At 42.0% G+C, this 21,178-nt stretch overlaps 1 protein-coding gene across 1 annotated transcript in view; it reads left to right on the top strand.

The window, feature by feature from the left end:
* LOC120524385 (limbic system associated membrane protein) overlaps positions 1 to 19,402 on the top strand; it is an 851,776-nt gene extending 832,374 nt beyond the window's left edge. The window contains exon 11 of the mRNA XM_039746241.1: positions 13,068 to 19,402. Within this exon, the coding sequence (XP_039602175.1) occupies positions 13,068 to 13,159 (92 nt within the window). The 3' untranslated portion in view covers positions 13,160 to 19,402. The remainder of the gene's footprint in view (positions 1 to 13,067) is intronic.
* Positions 19,403 to 21,178: the final 1,776 nt, after the last annotated feature.

Here is a 21,178-nt window from a genome sequence, read left to right as displayed (position 1 = left end):
TAAGTGCCATATTTACAGAAGTGCTCACAACAACTCTCAAAATCCCCAAAGTCCTGGCCACAACACAGTGCCTCACTTCTTCAGGCCAACCTCCTTGCCTTCTCCACCAAGCTCTGTCCTTCTACACTCCTGACTCCAGCCATTATCTGAAGGGAGGCGGCCCTTTTTATATGCACCCGGATGTGCTCCAGGTGTCTTCCAGTGACCTTCCGCCGACACGCCCCAGTGTGGCGGAAGCACCGGCTGTGTACCCAGAAGCACTCCGGGTGTCCCCGATCCTCTTCCCCCCAGCACTTCCAGGTGTGGCAGAAGTACTGAGGTCCAGGGCTCTCTAGACACAGGGGCGCCCCCTGGCGGTGACCACAGGCCCCTACAGGGTAGAGCGTCAAAGCTCTGTACCCGTGGTCCCCAAAGGAACCAGGGTGGTCGCCCCCACGTGGTCTGAGGTGAGTGTCGCCACCCCAGACATCTCCAACATGAGCCATTCACGTACACAGTGCTGCTAGGAATGGACTCAGTCCCCGGTGATCCCTGATAGAATTAAGCAAGTTTGACAGTGCTGTGTTACCTTTCTCTGCTTCAAGACAAGAAGGGATTATTTAGAAGAGATATGCACCTCACTAGCATTCAGAAGACTGATCTGCTCATCACCAAGGTTACAGCTGCATAATAATTTTTATGTTTCTGTGGTGCAGAGATTTTCTGAATGGATTTTTTGATCCTCTAATTTCCAAGAAGTGTGATACAACACTCTGTGCACTAGAGGGCACTAAAGGCTTTGCAATAGTCTCCATTTTCTGAGCATTAGTTTGGATTTTTGAAGCCTCTAAATTTATAGCAATGCAATTTTTCCCTGCTTTTTACAAACAGTTTCTCCCACTACACAATACATGTCAAGGAACAACAAGTTTCTGTTTGCTTTAAGAGTCAGTGTACACAAGACTCCTTTGTTTAAGAAAGCTTAAAGAAACAAAATGTGAAGGTGGTGAAGGGTGTGGCTCCTTAAATGTATTTAACTGTTTAACTATTTTTTTTTTACTTTTAAATCAAAAGTGTGCAGAACAGATGTTTGGAATGTGTTTACCACTAGATGACTTTCAGGTGAAGGAGCATGCAGAGGGAACTGAGCAGGTCACCTTATGGTTACTGTTCAATGTCTTGAACCGCTAAGCCACACTAACGTTCTTCTCTGTAACTAGAGGACAGGTGTTGTAAAGTGATGCCAAAATGTAGGGGACACCTATGCGCCTCTGCTGGGGGTAACAGTCCTAAGCTTTCATTCTGCTTCACCTTCTCTTGGCCTTCTTGTTCATCTCAAGTGTTCCCAGGCTTAGGGTTGTAAAATTTGGTAAGTTAGTACCATTATTTACAGCTAAACTCTGAACCTTGTTGTTGGGCTTCCAGTTTTCACATGGCTTTGCACCAGAAAGTGAAGTTTGCTGACTAGCTACAGCTGCGCTGTTACAGGAGACAGTACACTCAGTCCATTCATCTGACAAACTAAATCCTTGGCTCGAATTCAGTGACTTGCATGTGCTCCATCCCAGTTTATCATTATGAACTAGCCAGATGTAACTTTTTTTTTTTTTTTTAATAATCAAGCTGCTTCTTTGTCCAGCGTTGCAGATAATCGCCTTGCTCATTACTGTGTCATCTTTGATGAGGCCTTTAGACTTATCTGTGTCCATACCATGGTGAATGGAGAGACGGGGTGATAAGGGATCTCTGGGATTTGTAATAATATTTTTATTTGGCTCTGCTTCCAGCCATTTTCATTTCTTCAACCATGAAACTTTATGTCCTATGCAGAAGCTCACAATGCACTACCCATATATCAAACTTACCAATTGAAACTCCTCAGTCTTGCATAATGACAAAATCTACCAAGCTGTGAATAAATATGATACTTGAGGTTGAATTCTTCTTACATTTTCACTATGGATTTGACACATACAGATAAAAAGAGCTGGAGATCTTGAGGAGAAAGACCACCACTAAGCCCTCCACCAAGGTTTAGAAAGTAAAGGAATGATATGAGAGGAGAGGAGTTAAAATTTTGAAAGTGGTGGAATGGTGTTCTCAACCTTTCCTGTCCACTTCAAACACAAAGAGATTGTAGAAACATGTGGATGTGCCCATAATAGACAGTGAGGATGTTTTAGCTTCAACCATCTTGAGCAGGGGTCCTCAATCACAGTCTAAGAGGGCCACAGTGGCTGCAGGTTTTTGTTCTAACCCGGTTGCTTGATTAGAAATTGAGATTAGAGATTTCCAATAATTTGATTTCATGGCTTGTTAGTACTTCAACTCTGCTATGTCAAGTCATTCTCATATCCTAGATTTTCTTCCGCTTTTTAAGAATATCATCCAAATGATTTGAAGGCTAAAATGGATGAGTAATTCTTAGTTCTTCACTTTTTTCTCTTCACTTTCCTTCCAAGTATTTAATTAAACCCAATACAATACAATACAATACAATACAATTTATTTTTTGTATAGCCCAAAATCACACAGGAAGTGCCGCAATGGGCTTTAACAGGCCCTACCTCTTGACAGCCCCCCAGCCTTGACTCTCTAAGAAGACAAGGAAAAACTCCCAAAAAACCTTGTAGGCAGAAATGGAAGAAACCTTGGGAAAGGCAGTTTTAAAGAGAGACCCCTTTCCAGGTAGGTTGGGCGTGCAGTTGGTGTCAAAAGAAGGGGGTCAATACAATACAATACAATACAATACACAGAACAGAACAAATCCTCAATACAGCATAAAAATAAAACATTTTAGAAGTACGGAGCAGAATTTAACAGTAGATGATATCACATAATATGATTTGGATTTGTTTAGAGTCCTGGAGATCTCATCCATCAAGCTGCCTCCCCCAATTGGCCATTCCACAGCTGGAACAGTGCTGGGCCAGCCAATCCTATGAAAGGACCCCTCTTTCCCATGATTCCTGTGATCCTCCATCAGGGATGACTTTACCATAGGCAGGCAAAACAACTTGGCAGGTGGGCCGTGGCACCAATAGTGCATAATAAATACACACATGTCTAAAGGGAGAAATGCTGGTCTCTTTTGTCGCTTGCATGTTATTGGTAATTAGGTGCAATTAAAAACCAAAAACACAGCTATGTAATACTAAAATAAGCAATAAGGATTCAAAATCTTAACGGGCAAGACGAGTAAAGTGAAGTGGAAGTGTTACTTGAGCAATAAGAGCTTTTTATTAAGCAATTGGTTTAGAGCAAAAACCTGCAGCCACTGCGGCCCTCCAGGATTGTGACTGAGGACCCCTTATCTAGAGTGCTTTGCAGAATGACCCTCACTTGCGTTGTGACAGTGTCCATCTGTTCAAGGAATAATACACTGTTTACTTTGGCAGCATTTGGCGTTTTAAACATTGGATCAAGCAATTCACAGTACTTGAAGAAGGCAGGAAAATTCACATAACCTGCTAGACACTCCTCATTTTACAGAAAGCTGTACCAGTGCATTCTCTCTCTTGGTGCTCAGTCGACTGAGGCCATCACTCTGCAGCTTTCTGCAGACATGAAGTTAAGGTTTGTTGACCAGCATTGCCTGCCATTTTACTGCCTTCAGTGAGTTTTGTGTGTTTTGGCACTTCACAATTCTCAACTTTATGAAAGCAATTGTGTTTTGTTTTTACATTTGTCAAGTTTTTCCCTTTAACTGAGTTCCACAAATGCTATCACCATTTCATTAATTTCACGCTTGCTCTTGTTACTGCTAGTTACTGTTACTGTCATACTAGAAGTTCTGCTACACAATACCTCCCCAGTCCTTTGGTGTGTGTCAGCGTTCAAAATCTTGTTTTGTCTACGCAGCTAACACCCGCCCGTCGTGCATTTAGTGAAAAAACAATGTTGGCATGAATACAAATTGTTCCTTTTGAGCAAACATTTTCAGTTGCATTACCATGTGACTACAGCTTACTATTATGCAGAATCATTATCAATACCATTATCTACTCGTATGTGATAATCTGAAATGTTTATGCACTAGATCCCACTTGAAAATATATTTATTAAAGTGGCATGTTTATGTAAATGGTTCAGGCGAAGATAATTCATCCATTCATTCAGTAAGATGAACAGATACACTGCACAATACTTACGACAGGAAGTAAAAAATGTGAAGACAACCAAATACATTTCTTAAAAGTTTATTTCATTCAGCTAGATTATTAAAAACATTGAAACCTCATTTTAAAAACTATACAAATCACAGCTCTGTATTTGCATTAGAGCCTAAAAGCAGAATTACATTCTGCACTTGCAAAAATGACTAACCAGGTAGAAACAATTTTCATTTTTTATCAAGCAGTATTTTCCATCCATTCATTCACTCACTTGTGAATCTACCAGTGCCTAACCAGACAGCATCTGGTCCAGTGAGCTTCGTACTTCACATTATTAAACTTTTCATGCCACTGTGTACTTATATTTGCATTTTACAGAATGCTATTCTGTCCTTAAACCATTCATGCTTCACATACAGTACGACTGCAAACTATAATACGATATTTTCTCAGAATATTGACATTGTTACAATTGTTGTCAGCGTGATGGTGGGCCTAATTCATCCTAAATTGCTATCTCTGAAGATCATCTCTGATTCAAAAGCTTGAGTTCAGATTAAACATTAGATCTTTCTACTTCAAATCATTGTTAATTGTTGAAATATCTGGTCATTGAGATAGGGTTTGTGATGTTTCCTAAACCAAAGTTACTTCAAAGCAAATTCTGCACAAATAATGTTTGAGATAGGTGGGCATAAGACAAACTAATTGGGTCACTTTTAATGCCAATTTTCAAAGGATTTGCTGATGGGCTTCCCATGCCAAGATGTGATCTTTGACTACCAGGAGAAGGGCTGTTATGCTGCCCTTCCTTTGCACTACTAGAAATTGTTGTATACTAAAACTTGTATAGTAAATGGCAATTGGTATTTAAAAATATAAAAATCAGGTTTCACTTATTGCAGTTGCCATACCTGTCTGCCTGTGCACACGAAACAACTGAACTCCCAGTGGATTAATCTTATTGAAATTTAACACACTTATTATTCTTCAAGGAAATTTCAGCTAGGACAGTTCAATTTGTATTGTGATATTTCGAATAAAGCATACAGTACAGTTTTGAAATTTTAAAATCTTACATTTAAACGCATTGGCAGATTTTCAGAACCCTCTATTTTAAAACAGAGAAACATTCAATTATGCATTAGTTGTAAAATTTGTATAATTTCATCTTTCATCCAATTGCCACATTGTGATGGTGAAGTTGATCCCCGATACAACGCTGAGAGATGCGCTCACTTCTTCTGCTGCTTGAAATAAGATAACCAAGAAAGAGAAAAACAATTATTTGTTATGAAATTAATGTGTGAGGAAATGAGTTATGTAAGTGTTAGAGGGAACAAACATGTACTCAGCATTTACACTAAATTACAAACAACCTCACGGATGCAGTATATGCACATTGTGATGTTTCAGTATTTACAACACAGAAAAGCTCCAGTCCAATCCTTTATGGCCCAAAGTAGCCAACAATTTTACCTTGAAATTTCAATAGTGAGTTTAAATCTGTCAATGATACGTTTAAGACATTTGAACTATACAGTTAGACATAGATCCTACACAGCCAACAACTAACAACAGAACATCAATTGATTTTTACATCACTTACTTTTTAATCTGCTGTCTTAGAAAGCTACTGAGCCACCACAAGCCTATTTAAACTATGTCAATAACTAAGTGATATTTTAAAGTACTGTTGAAAAACATGCATTTAATGTAGTCTAATAAAGCATGTCATTACATTCTATTATCAGTTGTTTTTAAACATGACTCATTGGTCCAAAAAATATTTAATAAACAAAAATATGGCGTAAGAATGACACAAAACAATCCTAAGTTGCGACACTTTCGTGATCCCTGTATATCCTAAGGAGTGAAACAACAACAAAAGAGCAATATGATCGTTAAATCTGTTCACATTGGAGTCCAAGATGAGACTGAGGTGAGGTTGAGTAGGAGGAGTTTATATGGGATCCAGACAGGAGGAGGCGGGTCCTGGAGGGCATATGACAGAAGAGATATCAGAGGTGGAACAGGTGTCGGAAGTAAAGGCATTAAGCAACAGCGCCAACCTCGGTCTGTAGGAGAATTACCATCATGAGAGCCCTTCAGCTGTCCCTTAAATGCACATGTGTGACAATGGTAACTGTCTCACTGATTAATTAAATAAAAAAATAAAAAAAAAACTTAAATTCTGTAACTTTCAATTCAGTTCACTAAGTCACTGAACAGTACATTTTGTGATGTGTTAGTATTTTTTACAGTTTATTTTCAAGTATTGGTTTTAAGTTTAGTTTTGTTTTTCACTCATCTTCTAGTTTCATTTTCAATTCTGAATAATGAAATGTTTTTTTAGGTGTTTTAGTTACAGTTTTCATGAGTGATAATAACCTTGTGCTGAGCTTCAATCCCTGCCTTTGTGCACTCTGTGTGTCTACAAGGCCTGACGTCAAACAAACTTGGAAAATAGCTTAGTATGGTAATTGTTATTATAAGGAGCTACAGAACATAAAGGCACTGTTGCAAAAGGGAATCTATGGTGAGATCTCCTCATAAAAGGCACTGTGCTCTCCCTACTGTCCTCTTGACCAATGATTGTCATTTATGGTTGAACAGGGTGACAGAGAAAAAATGACATAAGATACCAGAGGGTACCTAAAAGTCTAGTCTTTATTTTATTTTCTGGCATGCTGTTGTGCACACACATGGCAAAAAGATGGATATGACACCAATCAATCAATCTCTGTTTTTATATAGCACCATTAACAGCAGGGGCCATTACAAGATGCTTTGCAGAGCAAACAAGATTACAGTACAAGAGCAGACTGACGCTCGTGAACAGAATACTATTAAGACTGAAGGTCAAGTGCATACAACAAAACATTATTGACAGGCACTAAGAGGAACTTGAAAAGGGCCTGACATTGACAATGGAGAACAGTGCACTCGGGAAAGGCAGAAATCAGCTGAACCCAGAGTTGCTGAAGCACACTGTAAACTGCGCTGGAGCCCATTTTAGAGAATGAATTTGTGTCAACAGGCCCTCATTTAAATGTTATCATTAATGAAGCCTTGAGACTGGGCCAAGAAGGAGAGTCAAAGGAGCCAAATATTCAGAAAGAGGCATTTAGTGAGGTTTTGGGAGTGCTGGGAAATTGAAAGCAAAGTAACTTGAGGGTTAACTAACTCTATGGTTGGTGTGTGGAGTTTGAATGTTTTTTCCCATAAACCAAAACATTTGCATTAGATTTGATTTGCATTCCTAAATTTATCATTTGGGTGAGAGTGGGTTCAACAATGGCTGTCTCTTCAAGATTGGTTCCTGCTTTGTACCTGGTACTGTCAAGATAGGCCTACAGTTCCCTAGATCTTAAATTGCATAAAAACATTCAGAAGAAAAACATCAGTGTGGTGTGAAATTTGGGCCACTCAAAGACAAAAAATGTCTCACAACTAAAATTAAGCCTCAGATCACTATGCAGGCCTGGCCCTGAAGTACAAAATTAGGACTGTGGCCTTCACTCATGAAAAGATCTAGGCCTATAAATCCCATATAATGGAGAGTGAATCCATATAAACAGTGACACAACAACATAAACAAAGTGTCTTAAAAATGGTGTTTATTTACGTTTATACAACAAAACAAAAAAGTGAATTCAAACATTGACGAGGATTTTACAAAAGGTTACGCCCTAAGTGGTAATTCAAAATAAGCACCATGTTAACCCAAAAAGTAACATGTTAACTCAAAACCAAAGGCAAGAGAAAATATCCAAAAAGCAATCGAATCAAAAGGAGAATTTACTAATATTCAAAAGTGGATCAAAGAAAGGTGAACCAAATAACAGAATCAGGGGCTAATGGCTCAGCGCTAGTCTAAGGCATCCCAGGCTGTCTACAGCCACAGCAGCAATGTCAGGTTCAACACAGGAACAACAACTTACCGAATTAACATAGGATAGTAATACCCTTTTGATTAATAAATATGCAAAACAAAATGAATAACATCAAACACAAGAGATTTAATAAAGAACAAAACAATCTAGGGATGGAGCTTTGGCTGAACCGTGACACAGGGAGGAGCCTTGCCAGATTGTAGGGTTGAGGAGATGAATGTCTGGTTAACCACAGAGCACCACAGCTTCATTACATCATTATGGCCAGGTCAGACTATATGAGTTTTTGAAAAGGCCTCTGCAGAGGGTGGTAGTTAAATATGTCAGTATGTGCTGTCCATTCTATATTATCTTCTGTCTTTGAAAATTCTTTAGGCCAGGTTGCAAACATCAACAGGGTGAGTCAAGGAAGATGGATGGGTTGTAGGGTGCCAGATATCAAACTCGTGGTAGTCTGTTTAGTATGGTGGATCTGGACACAACTGTGGACAACAATTCCTGAGTCCATACTGTATTTGCAGATGTTCACCACGTAGAGTTGGTAAGCTCAGACAGGAGGTTCAACATTATTTTCAGGTATACATAGTACAGGATCTTTCAGCTCTTCATTTTTGCAGTTGTTTGAGAACAAATGTCATGCTTTAACCACTGTTCATTCATACATTTTGCTTGCTCATGTATGGCACTAGTGTTTTGAGGATGAAATGCCCAAATGAATGATGTTTAGTGTTCAGCTTCAGGTTCTGACACTTGCAGTATTCCACCGGGCACTTATGATCAGTGTTGAGGATACATTTGATACCAGAGAAGGATTCAGTTTACATCACACAGTGGACATCATCAACAGAGGTCATTGTACAACACAGGAAACTGAGTTGGAGCAACCACAGAGCCATGGACCCAGAAACAACAGTTTCTGAGCAGCAGATTGCCCAGAGGAACACACCAAGATTCTACACTTTAGGAAAGCTTGTAATGTAGGCCAGAATGCCAGACAGGGTTGTAAGCAGTTGTCAAATGGAGGAATACTTCTCCATTGTTTAGTTTTGTTTTTTTTCCCAGAAACCATTTTTAATTTGGGTAATCAGTGTCACAACTTGACCTCATGGGCTGTGATCACATCTGAAAGTCCGCTTGGAGCAACTGATAGAGAGAAGCATAAGAGCAGACCAGATGCTGGATGAACACAGCCCATGTTTAAGAAGAACCTGTGAAGCAGGTGTCATGAGTGGTACGACACACGCTGAAATTGGATCATTTTTTAAATTTACATGATAATAGTTGGTAACATGAGTTTGCTTGTAAAGATTGTTCTTTATTTATTTGTTTCCATTTTTAAAGAGACGATAGCAACTGTTCGTGAAAACAAAAACCCATTATACTTGTAATATTTGAGATTAAAATATATGACAGGGTGTTATTATGGTGTCAGTAAAATGTGCAGTTTTGAAAAAAAAAGAAGCCGTGATTCACACCCTGATTGTCTGACATTCCCGGCAAAGCTGTTAGTCACTCTTTTCCTAAGAACGCAACATGAATGTAAATGATTTCTATGTACAATTTGTTTATTTGGCCACATCAGTCCGCTTTAGGCTACCGGCTGGGTCAAACGTAGAGATGGTAGCAAAGCTCCCTTCACTTCTAGCTCAAGGGGATGAGGTCCTAATGTACAGCACTTCAACGGTTTCCATAAATAACTCCCTTAAACAATTTACCATGCAAGGAAATTTCAGTGGCATCCTTAAATCAAGCCTTTTTCTGTCTTGGCAAACTGCCTGCAGTGTCACAAGGAAATGGTTCCCCATTATAAAATAAATAATGCACCCCCCACTCCCCAACCCTTCCCATGTTTTATTGATTACTGTGCCATGATTAACGGTCACCAAGGGGGCTCCTGTCTGGTCACAGACAGCTGGCATTGAGCAGAATTTTAATGAGAATCTGTGAGAAGGTATAGTGTTGAGCATCACCTGGCCCAATGGCAGTCAAATAGTGAAGCGGGGGCTATCAGCTTGTCCACAAAGGTGAGCCAGCTGAGTTTTTACTCCAGTGCTGTGTAGCCTTTTCCAAATGCAGTTGCAGCCACTGCTGCTTCTGTTTCCCTTCATTCCTGACACTATGGCTTTGGGTTCAAATTGCTCCTGAAGGTGACCAATATAATCATCCTGCATGCATGGCTTTACTAGTCAGGATTGTGAACCCTGGGGGAGAATTACCAAAAGAATTGTACCATACAAATTCAACACGTACAACACACAAAAAGGAAATCCAAAATGGTCAAAAAAGCAGGTAAAGGTAATGAAGCTCAACTTTCAACATCAGTTTCTGATGACTTATTACATTTTACACCAGTGGTGACTTCAGCAATGAGACTGTGACCTGTCATTACACGCGGTATGGTAGTTGGGCCAAGTGGGCCTGGTTTGACCGCACTGGAATGACAGCCAAAGCATGACAATACTTTAACAGGAACCTCTGCTACCCACAATGCTCAATGTTCTGACTGCTTCATTCGTGGGGTAGCCTTGTTGTAGGCCTCAGACAAATTAGCCTGGACATCCCACATTTTACAGCAGACCTCCGGAGAACTGGTGGGGACTGCATAGCGTTTCTCATTGACTCTTAATGTATGCCTTGGTTAGACATCTTAAAGTGTCTGTGGTCTGTTCTCTGTCAGTTTCTTACTGTAAGCAAGTTGGGGGCCTTCCTCATTCATCTGTCCTTACTCTTTATTATGGCCGACCTCATTCTTCTTCTGTCATTGTCGCTTACCTTTGTAGTGATCATGTTATGTTTTAAAATTTTTGTATCAATTGAAATGGTTTTCTGCAAATAAATGTAGGGCTATTATGCTCTTTTTGTGTTGCTGATACCTTCTTTTTCAAGTAGTTAAAAATCATTCGCATCTTTTTCTGACACCATCTTGGTTTTCTTGGATGCAGACATTTTTTGATGCCGTTTCCACCCATTACTAGGACGTATAATCGGAAATGCGTGATGACTTTAAAGGTCATCTTCAGGTGTTTATCTGTGATTTGAATAAAGACTGAAAATAATCAGTGGGTTTTGTTTTTGGCTTCCTGGTAAAAAGAATTATTGGCTTGAACTTTGACAATAATTTATGGTTTTGTTTTTGGTTTGATGAAAGAGAAAATTCCTTCATAATGAACTAGTCTTGTTTCTGATTCTAGTCCCTACTTAAATCTATCTGATGAGCAGAACAACCTTGGTGACTGCTATGAGACTACAAGGGAAGCTCTGCCTCCACTAAAATGTCATGAAAAAATTGGTCAAATATGTACTGTTGTATTTGCATTGCTTTTACCAAGAGCGTGTTCAACTTCATGGCTAGTTCATTCAGAATACTTTCTTGCAGGTTGTCTTGCCCAGTCTGTCTTATAATTACAAAGAAAATGTTTGTGACTCAAACATACAATGGGGAGGCTGTCAAGGCGTCCTCTCTGAATGGTCTTCAGGCTAAAGTTAAAGCAATAGCAGCACCCAACGCAATGTTTGTTCACTGCTGTGCACACAGACTGAACCTGCTGTTGTCTCAGGGGCCTCAAAGCTTGTCTGACTCCAGAATGTTTTTTGCATCTCTCTCTGGGTTTTCCACATTTTTTTTTAAATCTACCAAGAGGATGTCTTTTCTCGAGTCTGCAGGGTGTTCAAGAAAGAACGAAAGAGTTGTTCATGACTGAGGCCTTGGACTGAGTAGGAGCCCTAGGAAAATGTGCTGTTGGGCCCAGCTGTTTGTTGCTATGTCCCTTCTGAGTGCTCTTTGTTGCTTAATTGCTGTACTTGTCTGCAATGCTAGCATTTTATGGCATGTGTCATGTTTAGCAGCTAATTGAATACATTTGAATTTGAATACATTGAATACAGCACTGCTTTTAAGCTGTTTTGCTCTTTAACAATTTGTTATTCATATGGTAATGTGATTCTTTTTCTTCTTCTTTCGGCTGCTCCCGTTAGGGGTTGCCACAGCGGATCATCTTCTTCCATATCTTTCTATCCTCTGCATCTTGTTCTGTTACACCCATCACTTGCAAGTCCTCTCTCACCACATCCATAAACCTTCGCTTAGGCCTTCCTATTTTCCTCTTATCTGGCAGCTCTACCCTTAGCATCCTTCTCCCAATATACCCAGCATCTCTCCTCTGCACATGTAAAGTTCCTACCCTTAGTTCCACTCTCCTTACTTTCCTCCTCTCCTCCTGCCTCCGAACACGTCTCCCCCCCTCTTCTTCTCCTTCTTTTTTGGCCAACAGTAGCCCAATTTCCGCCTGCACCCTGTTGGCTAACAGTACTGGTGGCAATCGTTGTTAACCTGGAGCTCGACCGATCCAGTATGGAAATTTGTATTGTTGTCCGCATATTGATTTGGCAAAATTCTACACCGGATGCCCTTTCTGACGTAACCCTCCCCATTTATCCGGGCTTGGGACTGGCACGAAGAAATTTATGCATCCCCTGTGGCTGGGTTCATATGGTAATGTGATGATTTCCCTTTATTTCCTGGATCCAAGAAGACCACAGTGGTTGACATTGCAGATCAGTTTTTCTTAAAAAGGGAGGAGGATTTGTACGAAGATCAAGCCAGCAAGTCTTCTTCAGATTGTTATCATATTTTCTTTCTTCTTCTTCTTTCGTGTTTGGTTTCTTTTGTATTTTGTTGTTTGATTGCTTTTTTGTTGCTCTACTTCATTTTCCTCTGTTAAATTAAGTTCTTTTTGTTATGGCCTGTAGCTAGTTATGAAGGCAGGTGCTCACCTGGTCCACATGACCAATCGAAGGAAGCCAGACTCTGCAGTAAATCATCTGGCGTAGTAACCAGGGTTTGTTAGGGTCACACCACGTGCTGTTAAGTCTTCTTGTCACTAACCAATCAGACTACTCACAGGCATATCCAGAGTCTTTACAAAAAGGCATTCTTCTGGGTTTTATTCCAGCAGAGATCTGATAGTGACCTAAACAAAGAAGATCCATTTTGGGTGGAAATAATTGTTAAAAAGAGAAAGCAGTATGAGGTACAGTACATATATGTGACTTACAGTTTCTTTCTTTTTCTTTTCAGGACCTGGAACGGCAAAGGATAACTCAGACTCCCTGGCCCAATCACTGTGGCTTCTAATGGCATCCATGGCTTGCCTTCTTTTCAAGTGTTAATAAGAATGACACGCCGCACCATGCAAGACTTCATTGAGACTGTTTGTATAAGAACAACCACCTGGCCCAATTGTGGCACAAACAGACAGAATGGTCTATTAAAAAAATAATCTTTTAGTTACAAGAAAAAAAAAAAAACACAGAAAGGGTGAAGCGAGTTACTTAAAGGAAGCACCAGTATTACTTATACAAATTGATCGTTGTGGCCATTTGCCCTTTTCTCCTCCCTTCTCCATCTCCCTCATGTTTAGCTTGAGTGCACCATGATGCTTTTTTTTTTTTTTTTTTTTGGGGGGGGGGGTTTGACTGAAATGGTTGAAATTTCTAATGGACTTGTAAATGTCTTTGGATATTTGAGATACTTTGGGATGGAAACAGATTGGTATTTAAATGCGTCGCCAGCTCAGATGTGGCAGGGATTCCAAGCCTAACACACAGCAGCCATGCTTGAAAAATGAGAGATTATAGCTTAGGTTTATTACTTTCATTTTATTTTTTTTTATTATTTTGTGTATTTGTGCACCCCTTGCAGATCGTGCGGAAAAACAAATGCCAAATTTGGTAGCCTGGAAGGGCAGAAGTGCTGGTCAGGGTGTTCGTAACAAAGAAATGACGGCAAAAAAAACAAAAAAATCAAATCAGTGCTTTAGTTTGACTGAGCGGAAATATTTGCACATATTTTATTAAAAAGATGAACTTCATCCAAAAATGCATTATTAACTAGAGTTTCATTGGCCATGCCAGCAGAATAGAAATGCTAAAAAGAAAAAAAAACAAAAAGCCGCCCGAGCTCAGCAGCCACTGGCTTCTAGTGGCATGCAGGAGCTGTTTGACGAGGCCGCTCCTCTTGCGCTCCCCTGGCTGTACATTAGCTTGTCGATAATGAAACGTCCATATTTAAATACTTGTAAATAATGTTGAATAAATCTGACTGCGCTGGAGTCTCCATAGCTCCTTATACACTTTGTGCTTTGACGCTCTCTGCGAGCCGTTCTGCTTGGGGTTTCAGTTTCATGGCATTGCAGTGTGGCACACGTGGTAGGTGCACGTATGTTGGCGGGAACGGGAGGGGAGGGTGGAGTTAGTGTTTGCAATCAAAGAACTGTCCACTCGTCTTGTCTTTTCGCCATGGTGTGTTTTCTTACATGTATATAAATAATCTGTAAAGATTTTTTTTTTTCCTCTTATTATCTAACACTCTCTATTTGAAAAGAAACATGTCGCTGTAGAGGCACTCATAGGCATACCGTTGCTGGAAAGCAATGCCCAGGCTGTCGGAGAGTTGCCATTTGTGCTGGGGGGGGGGTCAAAATAAGGGTCAACACAGCACCACATTTTCAGTGAGTCTCCTCCCCATCTCTGACTCCTACACTTCTTTCCCTAACAGCCACATGATGGCATCGTGGAGGAACGTTTTGGATGCCAGCTGATTGGGTTGGTTTTTTCTCACAGGTCTCAGTCTCTGTAGCAACTCAGCTGTTGTAGAGTTTATCAAGTCCTCAATCTCCATTTCTCTGGTGCACTTGAAAAGGTTCCGAGAATTAGACAAGGATTCGTGTATGAATATTGAATATTACAGTGTGCATGTGTCTTATGGCCTTAAAGCTCTCATTATATTTATTACGTTCACCTCTTTCAGGAGGCTTTCAGAAATCCAGACATGCGCCTCCGCTCTAGTGCCAATGTTTTTTGCCCCTTCCCCACTCCAGTGATAATGTCGTCTGTGCAACACTTGTCTGGGAGAATGAGACCCTCTCCTCCCACCCCATCTCCCATCCATTACTGGTTCCTGCCCATGTGCCCAGTGCTGCAGGAATAGGCCACGACCCCTCGAATCTGACCTGGGTTTTGGCAGGTTTTGGTAGATCACGTTATTATAAAATCAGTGTGTTCCATACAGTTTGCTGTCATTTTCATTCTTGTCTGCCAGGTAGCATTCCTATTGTCCTGTGCTTAGTAGGCTCTGTCTCGGCCCTTTTCTCGCCTGTGCCACTGGCCCCAAGATCAGACCTTCCCTGGCCCTTTTTTTTATTCTGTGCACATTTTTTTCTTATGTAACCCAAAGACGGTTTAGTTTAGTTGATGGGTGACTCAGAATTGGATGGGCATGAATGAGAGTAGCTGTGGGATAAATACTTCCTGCACTGCATGGGCACCTCTTGTGCTCTCAAATGACTCTGCCATGGAATGAGTTAGTTTACAAAATGAATGAACAGACGCCAGACATTCACTCGTTGGTACACACACACACACTGCCACACTCGCCATCATCCAAAGATGGACTGGTTCACCTGTGCCGTTGATGGCTGCCAGTGAACAGCACACATCAACACACAAATGAGCCCCATGTCCCTAGTGACCCTCCATTATTCAAAATAGTTTCAACTATCAATAAAATGTTGAAAAAACACCCAAGATAAATTGCTTTCTCATAATCTCAGTAAGCGTTAACTACGTTCGATTGATGAGTGCAGACTGAATATATGGCAGTCAGAGCAGAGGATTAATATTTTGTTTACCACCGCAACCCCAAATTGGAATAAGAAGCTCATAAAAAATGGTGAGATGGCTCATTTCCATTTGTCTACCTCGTGAGCTTATTTTATTTTTAAGGCATTTGGTTTGACCACGATTAGGTCTGATCCAGCATACGTTTTTCTAACATTCAGAACAACTTGTGGTGTCCTGTTCATGTTGTCAACAGCCGGGTGACTGATAACCGCCTTCACCTTTAGCCTCTGAGAAGAAGCCATTACTTTTTACTTTGGCTGACACCTTTACTCCATCTGCCCTTGTATATACGTAAGCCCTTAAACATCTTTGCAGCTGACGTGCACTAACGGTACATTATTAAACCATACAAAATGCTGTACTGTGAAAAGGACCAGCAATCAATGGTTAACCCAGCTCAACCTTCATCGCCATGACTTACAAGATAAGGCTTCAGTACAGCTGGACCTCGGGCCGGTTAAGTGACTTGCCGAGGGTCCACTTTGAGTTGTCAGATCTGTTTGCCCCGCTGCTGTCTCCAGAGCCTACTGGCCTGACTCAGAGCTGGACTCATCTTGAATCATTCAGTCGGAATTGCACTGACACAGTGCAACAGGAGTTCAGACTGGCATGCCAACAGTGGAGTCTATGGTTTAGATTAGAAGAGTTATAAGCAGGCAGGACCCAAATCTTAATGTGGTGCCACTCAGTAGCACCGGCATTAATACTGAGCCACTTCAGAGTCACCTAAAATACTAAAATGCTCATCTCTCGGATGTGGCAGAAAACCAACAAGAACTGACAGAACATCTAGTATCTATCTACTCAGCCAGTGACCGATCTGCACTCTGGAGAAAGCGCTGGGCCTCCCTGCCACCCATAAGCCTTTTTTATTAAATAAAAAATTGATTTCCTATCTGCTAAAAATGTATCCATTCTGTCACTTTCATATATGTAATACAATAGTGTGCCTGTGGTGGGCTGCTGTTTCTTTTACAGACCTCCCTGGTGCCCCAGCCTGCAACCGTGTCGGCCTTGTCTGATGGAGCCCTACTCTGATTGGCATCACTCCAATCTGATCTCCTAGATGGCTGCCCCCATGACTCATTCAGGCCCCTAATTAGCTGCCATTTCCAGCGTGCTATTAGCGTCTGACCAGTTAGGCTCATGTCAGCATGTTTATGGGACATCACGAATACCACCAGGACCGTGTCACTGTCAATGCATGTCAAGTGGTAAATAACAAGAAATCTCCTCCATAAAATTAAAGCAGAGTCTAAAAAGTTTGTACCAATGTATTCCAATCCTCAGGCGAGATTTCTTGTACGCTTGAAGCAACACTTTAGGACAGCGCAAAAGTTCTCATTGCCCACCCTTTGCTTCCAGTTGAGAGCAGAATGCGGAATGAGAGCTGTCCTTTGGCTTTGGATCAAATGAAGATCTGCTAGAGCCAGTTGATGTACCGGACTTGTGCTTTGTGCCCTCTGCTGCTAGTGTAGGCTCTTGAATGCCTGTGACCCCGAATTGGTGCAATGAATAATAAGCGTGCAGTCACAAACGCTGCACCATGTGCTTCAAAGTATCGCCTCTGTATGCACCGAGTTAAAGTCGTGTTGCGTCTCCCAAAACGTGTCTAACGTGTGACCACTATCATGGTTCGAGAGGCATTGGCAGGTCTCGCTATACGAGGGGGGCCCACCTGAAATGAGCGTTTGCAGTCAGAAGCCCCAGGAGTCCTCTGAATAAGATGCCCTGAGTAGGGGGCTTTGTGCCCTGGACCACTGCATGAAGATGTGCAGGGCAGCAGTGCCCGTTTGGGCTGGAGGAGAAGGAGGTAACGGGGAGAGACTCACAGAGAGGGGTCTGGCTGGATGAAGCAGATTTCTGTTGTCATTATTCTGTAATTACGTGTGTAACTCCACGTTGTGACACAGTTGTGTGACAAGAGTGACGGTCTTGGCAGGCCATGCCCCGCTCAGCAGATTACCTACAAGTACATTGTAACAATGCACAGTAATTACAGTGTAATGAGACTACATGGACACACTGTAACAAGGGGCGGCCAAGCTAAGGGGGGCTGCGGTTGTGCGGAGTTTGATTTTGCTGATGAGCCGAGTATTAAAGAGTGAGACTAACCAAATTTAAAAAATAAAACAGCACTGTTGGAGTTTGGAGTTTCATAATGGCTTAGAAACGAATTAGAGAACACGTGAAAGTGAAGGAGGGCCGAGCCGAAGATCAGGACCCCTTTGACCCCAGTGGGCTCTAAGCATGAGAGTGGCTGGCCCGTTACACTTTCTCTGCATTTTTTTTCTGTTGTCTGGGGGCTGCCACACACCTTCTGTTGTCACGTGCCACCTCACAGTAGCGAGGCAAAGTGGCAAACACATGTGCTCCAAGTAAGCATCCCCCACACGAGCCCTCGGGGGGGCTCAAAAGAGCCATCGAGTTGCATTGACTTTCATTTTGTAACACGTGAACGTCGACTTTTTTCTACTTTTTATTCAAGCAGTCCAGGTGCAGCATCTGTGACTGACGTAAAGATGGCATTAATAAGGGCATTGGGGGACGGCGCCACCATACAAATGGGGAGAGAATGAAGCAGCAAGCTTGCCACCCAATGACCCTGGCTATGTCACCTGCCATCAGGGGCTCAGAAATGAGGTAGGGGCTTCACCCATCGACTTCATACTGGAGTTTGGCGTAAATAAAGGCCCAGGAAAGCAAACCGAGAAAGCTGGAGCTTGGCACCATGAAGAAGAGGTGGGCAGAGATACAGTCGTTTCGGATTTTTTTTAAACGGGCGACTTGGTAATAACAATCAGTTCACTGTGGCAGATGATGGATGCCGTCGTGCGTGCCGTCTTTATCAGAGTGCTAGATTAAAGATAAATCGGCCTACTGCTGGAGAAAACAAGAAACAAACTAAAGTGGTGTCCTTCCTTTTTGTCCTCTAAGCCAAAAGATAAGAAGTACCCGTCATGGTGGGCCTGCACAGCTGGACCACCAGACATGTACTGATGTTTTTTGGCTGCTCTGATCACATCCCAAAATCCTTGCACAGTTTCTATATGGTTTTCTGTGATGACAAATTTGTTCTGTAGACATAATTGTGTATAGCAGGATGGATAGCTGACCTATAAAATGTTGTTATCTGGAGCATGCTACGACCAATCAAAGAAGAAAACATAAAACTAAAAAGAGAGTTTGATATTGGCAGCTGGGACCACTGCGCATGTGGGGGTCATGGTAGAAAGGCTGGCAGGAGCTGGGGGTATCCTGAGCCCCGTAGTCTGCTCCCACTTTTCAGTTTATTGCTCCATTTCCCACTGTGCACCTCAACCGGAGGCAAAAAAATCAAATATTCTTGACGCCCGAGCCCCTCCACATGTGAACGCCGGTGCTCATGACAGTGCCAGGGGGTACGGCCCCCAGCCTCCTACCCCCTGCGGAAAGGTGGCCCAGGGTGAGCGCGGGTGTGCCAGTGACCTGCGGATCAGCTGCCAGGTCCACTTGAGTACCACCTTCCCGACGGACCCCCTCGAGCCGACTCTCTCTGTACAGCTGCTAATGAAATCCACTTTGTACAAGTGTGTTGCTGATTCCTCTGTATATTTTGTGTGTGATTCTAAACTTTATCCAGTGAGTGGATTTTTTTTTTCTATTCTCACTGCTTTCCACAGGCTTGTGTTGCTTTGGGTTTGCTAACATGAATAATAATAATGATAATAATAATAAAAAGTTTTAAAGTGACCGCTCTGTCTTTTCTTCCTGTCTTGTGTGTGTGTCTTTGGGGTCGAGAACAACAACCTGATGATCCGCATTTATATCAAGTGAATGACTCCTCAGTCTTATATAGCGCCTTTCACACTGCACTCTGTTACAAGGTGCTTTACAATGCGATGACTGGAAAAAAAAGGAAAACTGGTGGCCTTATTAGTCGTGTGGCGAAGTGTGAATAAAGCAGAACAGAAGGCATCACGAGCCTCAGTTCATCGGTGGCTGGTAGCCATATTGGTGGTAACTGGCGCCCGTATTAGTCATCACAGATGGGTGACGACTTGTGAATAAAGGGCCACAGATGGCCGTTTTAAATCGAATTATTAGTTACAAAAAGTAGTCACTTACAAGATGTCTTCGCCTTGTAATCTTCTGTAGGAGTCTCACGGAGGAATGACCAACTGATGTCTGCTATCGTCGGCTCCCTTCTCCAAGTGAGCGAAGTCCCGAGACTGGCCGGGCCTGCGTTCTCATGGAATAAATCCAAATGTGAGTGCACAAAGTGGGGTCTTAAAGATACAGTAGGTAACACCCAAGTGCCAGGCAGTAAGAGAGAAGCTCCTCGACAAGATCCTCGAGGTTTTCCACCATCATATTCCTCACAAAATGTTTTTTTGTTGTTTTTTTTTTTCTTCAATAATGGAAGGCTGTGTTTTCTGTTATCATTTTGCTTACCTTTTACCTGGTCAGGACAATGGATGGACCATCCTGATCTTGGATATTTCTGTAAGAGCCCTTTAAAAAGGTCATCTCTTCTAACCTTCTAAATACAAAGAGAGAGACAGAGAGATAGAGGTTAGGAGCACACATTGATACAGCGCATTGCCGCACCCACCACATGACAAACCAACTCAGGATCCCAGATTAAAACCCGAGTGCAGCCATGCAACGGGTGACACCTCAATACCACACTAGTTCAGATGGAATGGACCAGTGTGAGGTTTTCTATGGTGGCTGGAGTGCCAATTCTTCCACCAACCCAGTGGTTTTTCCCTGCAGGTTGGAGGACCTACACGCAGGGCTGGATGCAGATGAACGTCATACCCAGGACGGAGCAAAGTCTCTTTTGGTTTTTACAGGATTTGAACCAGCAACCTTCCGATTACCAGTGCAGATCCCCAGCCTCAGAGCCACCACTCTGGCGGATTTGAAGGAATCACAGGAGTGAAGGACAAAAGCTGAGTAGTGAACATTTGATTTTGAGTTATTTCCACCTCAACTAACATTAGGAATGAGGAAGCCTGCCATTCCTCAGCTCACATACACTTCTAGTAATATACGAAGCATAAAAAATACTTATGCCAAGAAACAAACGGAGCTTATTTTTAAAAAAGCAGCCACTTTTCTCAAAATAGCAATTTTTCACTGAACCTGAAATGTATTCAGCACACCCATATCTATAAAGCACACCAATTTACTTTTTTTTTTTTTCCGTCGGAGCGGTGGGTTTTGGTGCAGACCACTATTGTTACGAACATTTCAAAAGCCCGAAGAAAGAGTCTCCCAAGTAAAGAAGCCTTCACAGGATGAAGCAGGTCTTTGTCAAGCAGCAGTCCTACCATGAAATGTTGTGAAGAACGCAGCATTTTTAACAGACTGTTTTCTCCCACATCGCTAGTGTTAACTGGGGGCTCTGAATTGGGTGCATGTGTGAGCCTAGACCCTGTAATGAACTGGCACCCCAGGACTGGATACCCAAGTTTGACAATTGAGGAGACCCCTCGGACCACCAGACTAAATAGCTAAGCG

The sequence above is a fragment of the Polypterus senegalus genome, chromosome 2 (genome assembly GCF_016835505.1).
Source record: "Polypterus senegalus isolate Bchr_013 chromosome 2, ASM1683550v1, whole genome shotgun sequence".
Lineage (NCBI taxonomy): Eukaryota > Metazoa > Chordata > Cladistia > Polypteriformes > Polypteridae > Polypterus > Polypterus senegalus.
This window is presented reverse-complemented; position numbering and strand designations above follow the sequence as displayed.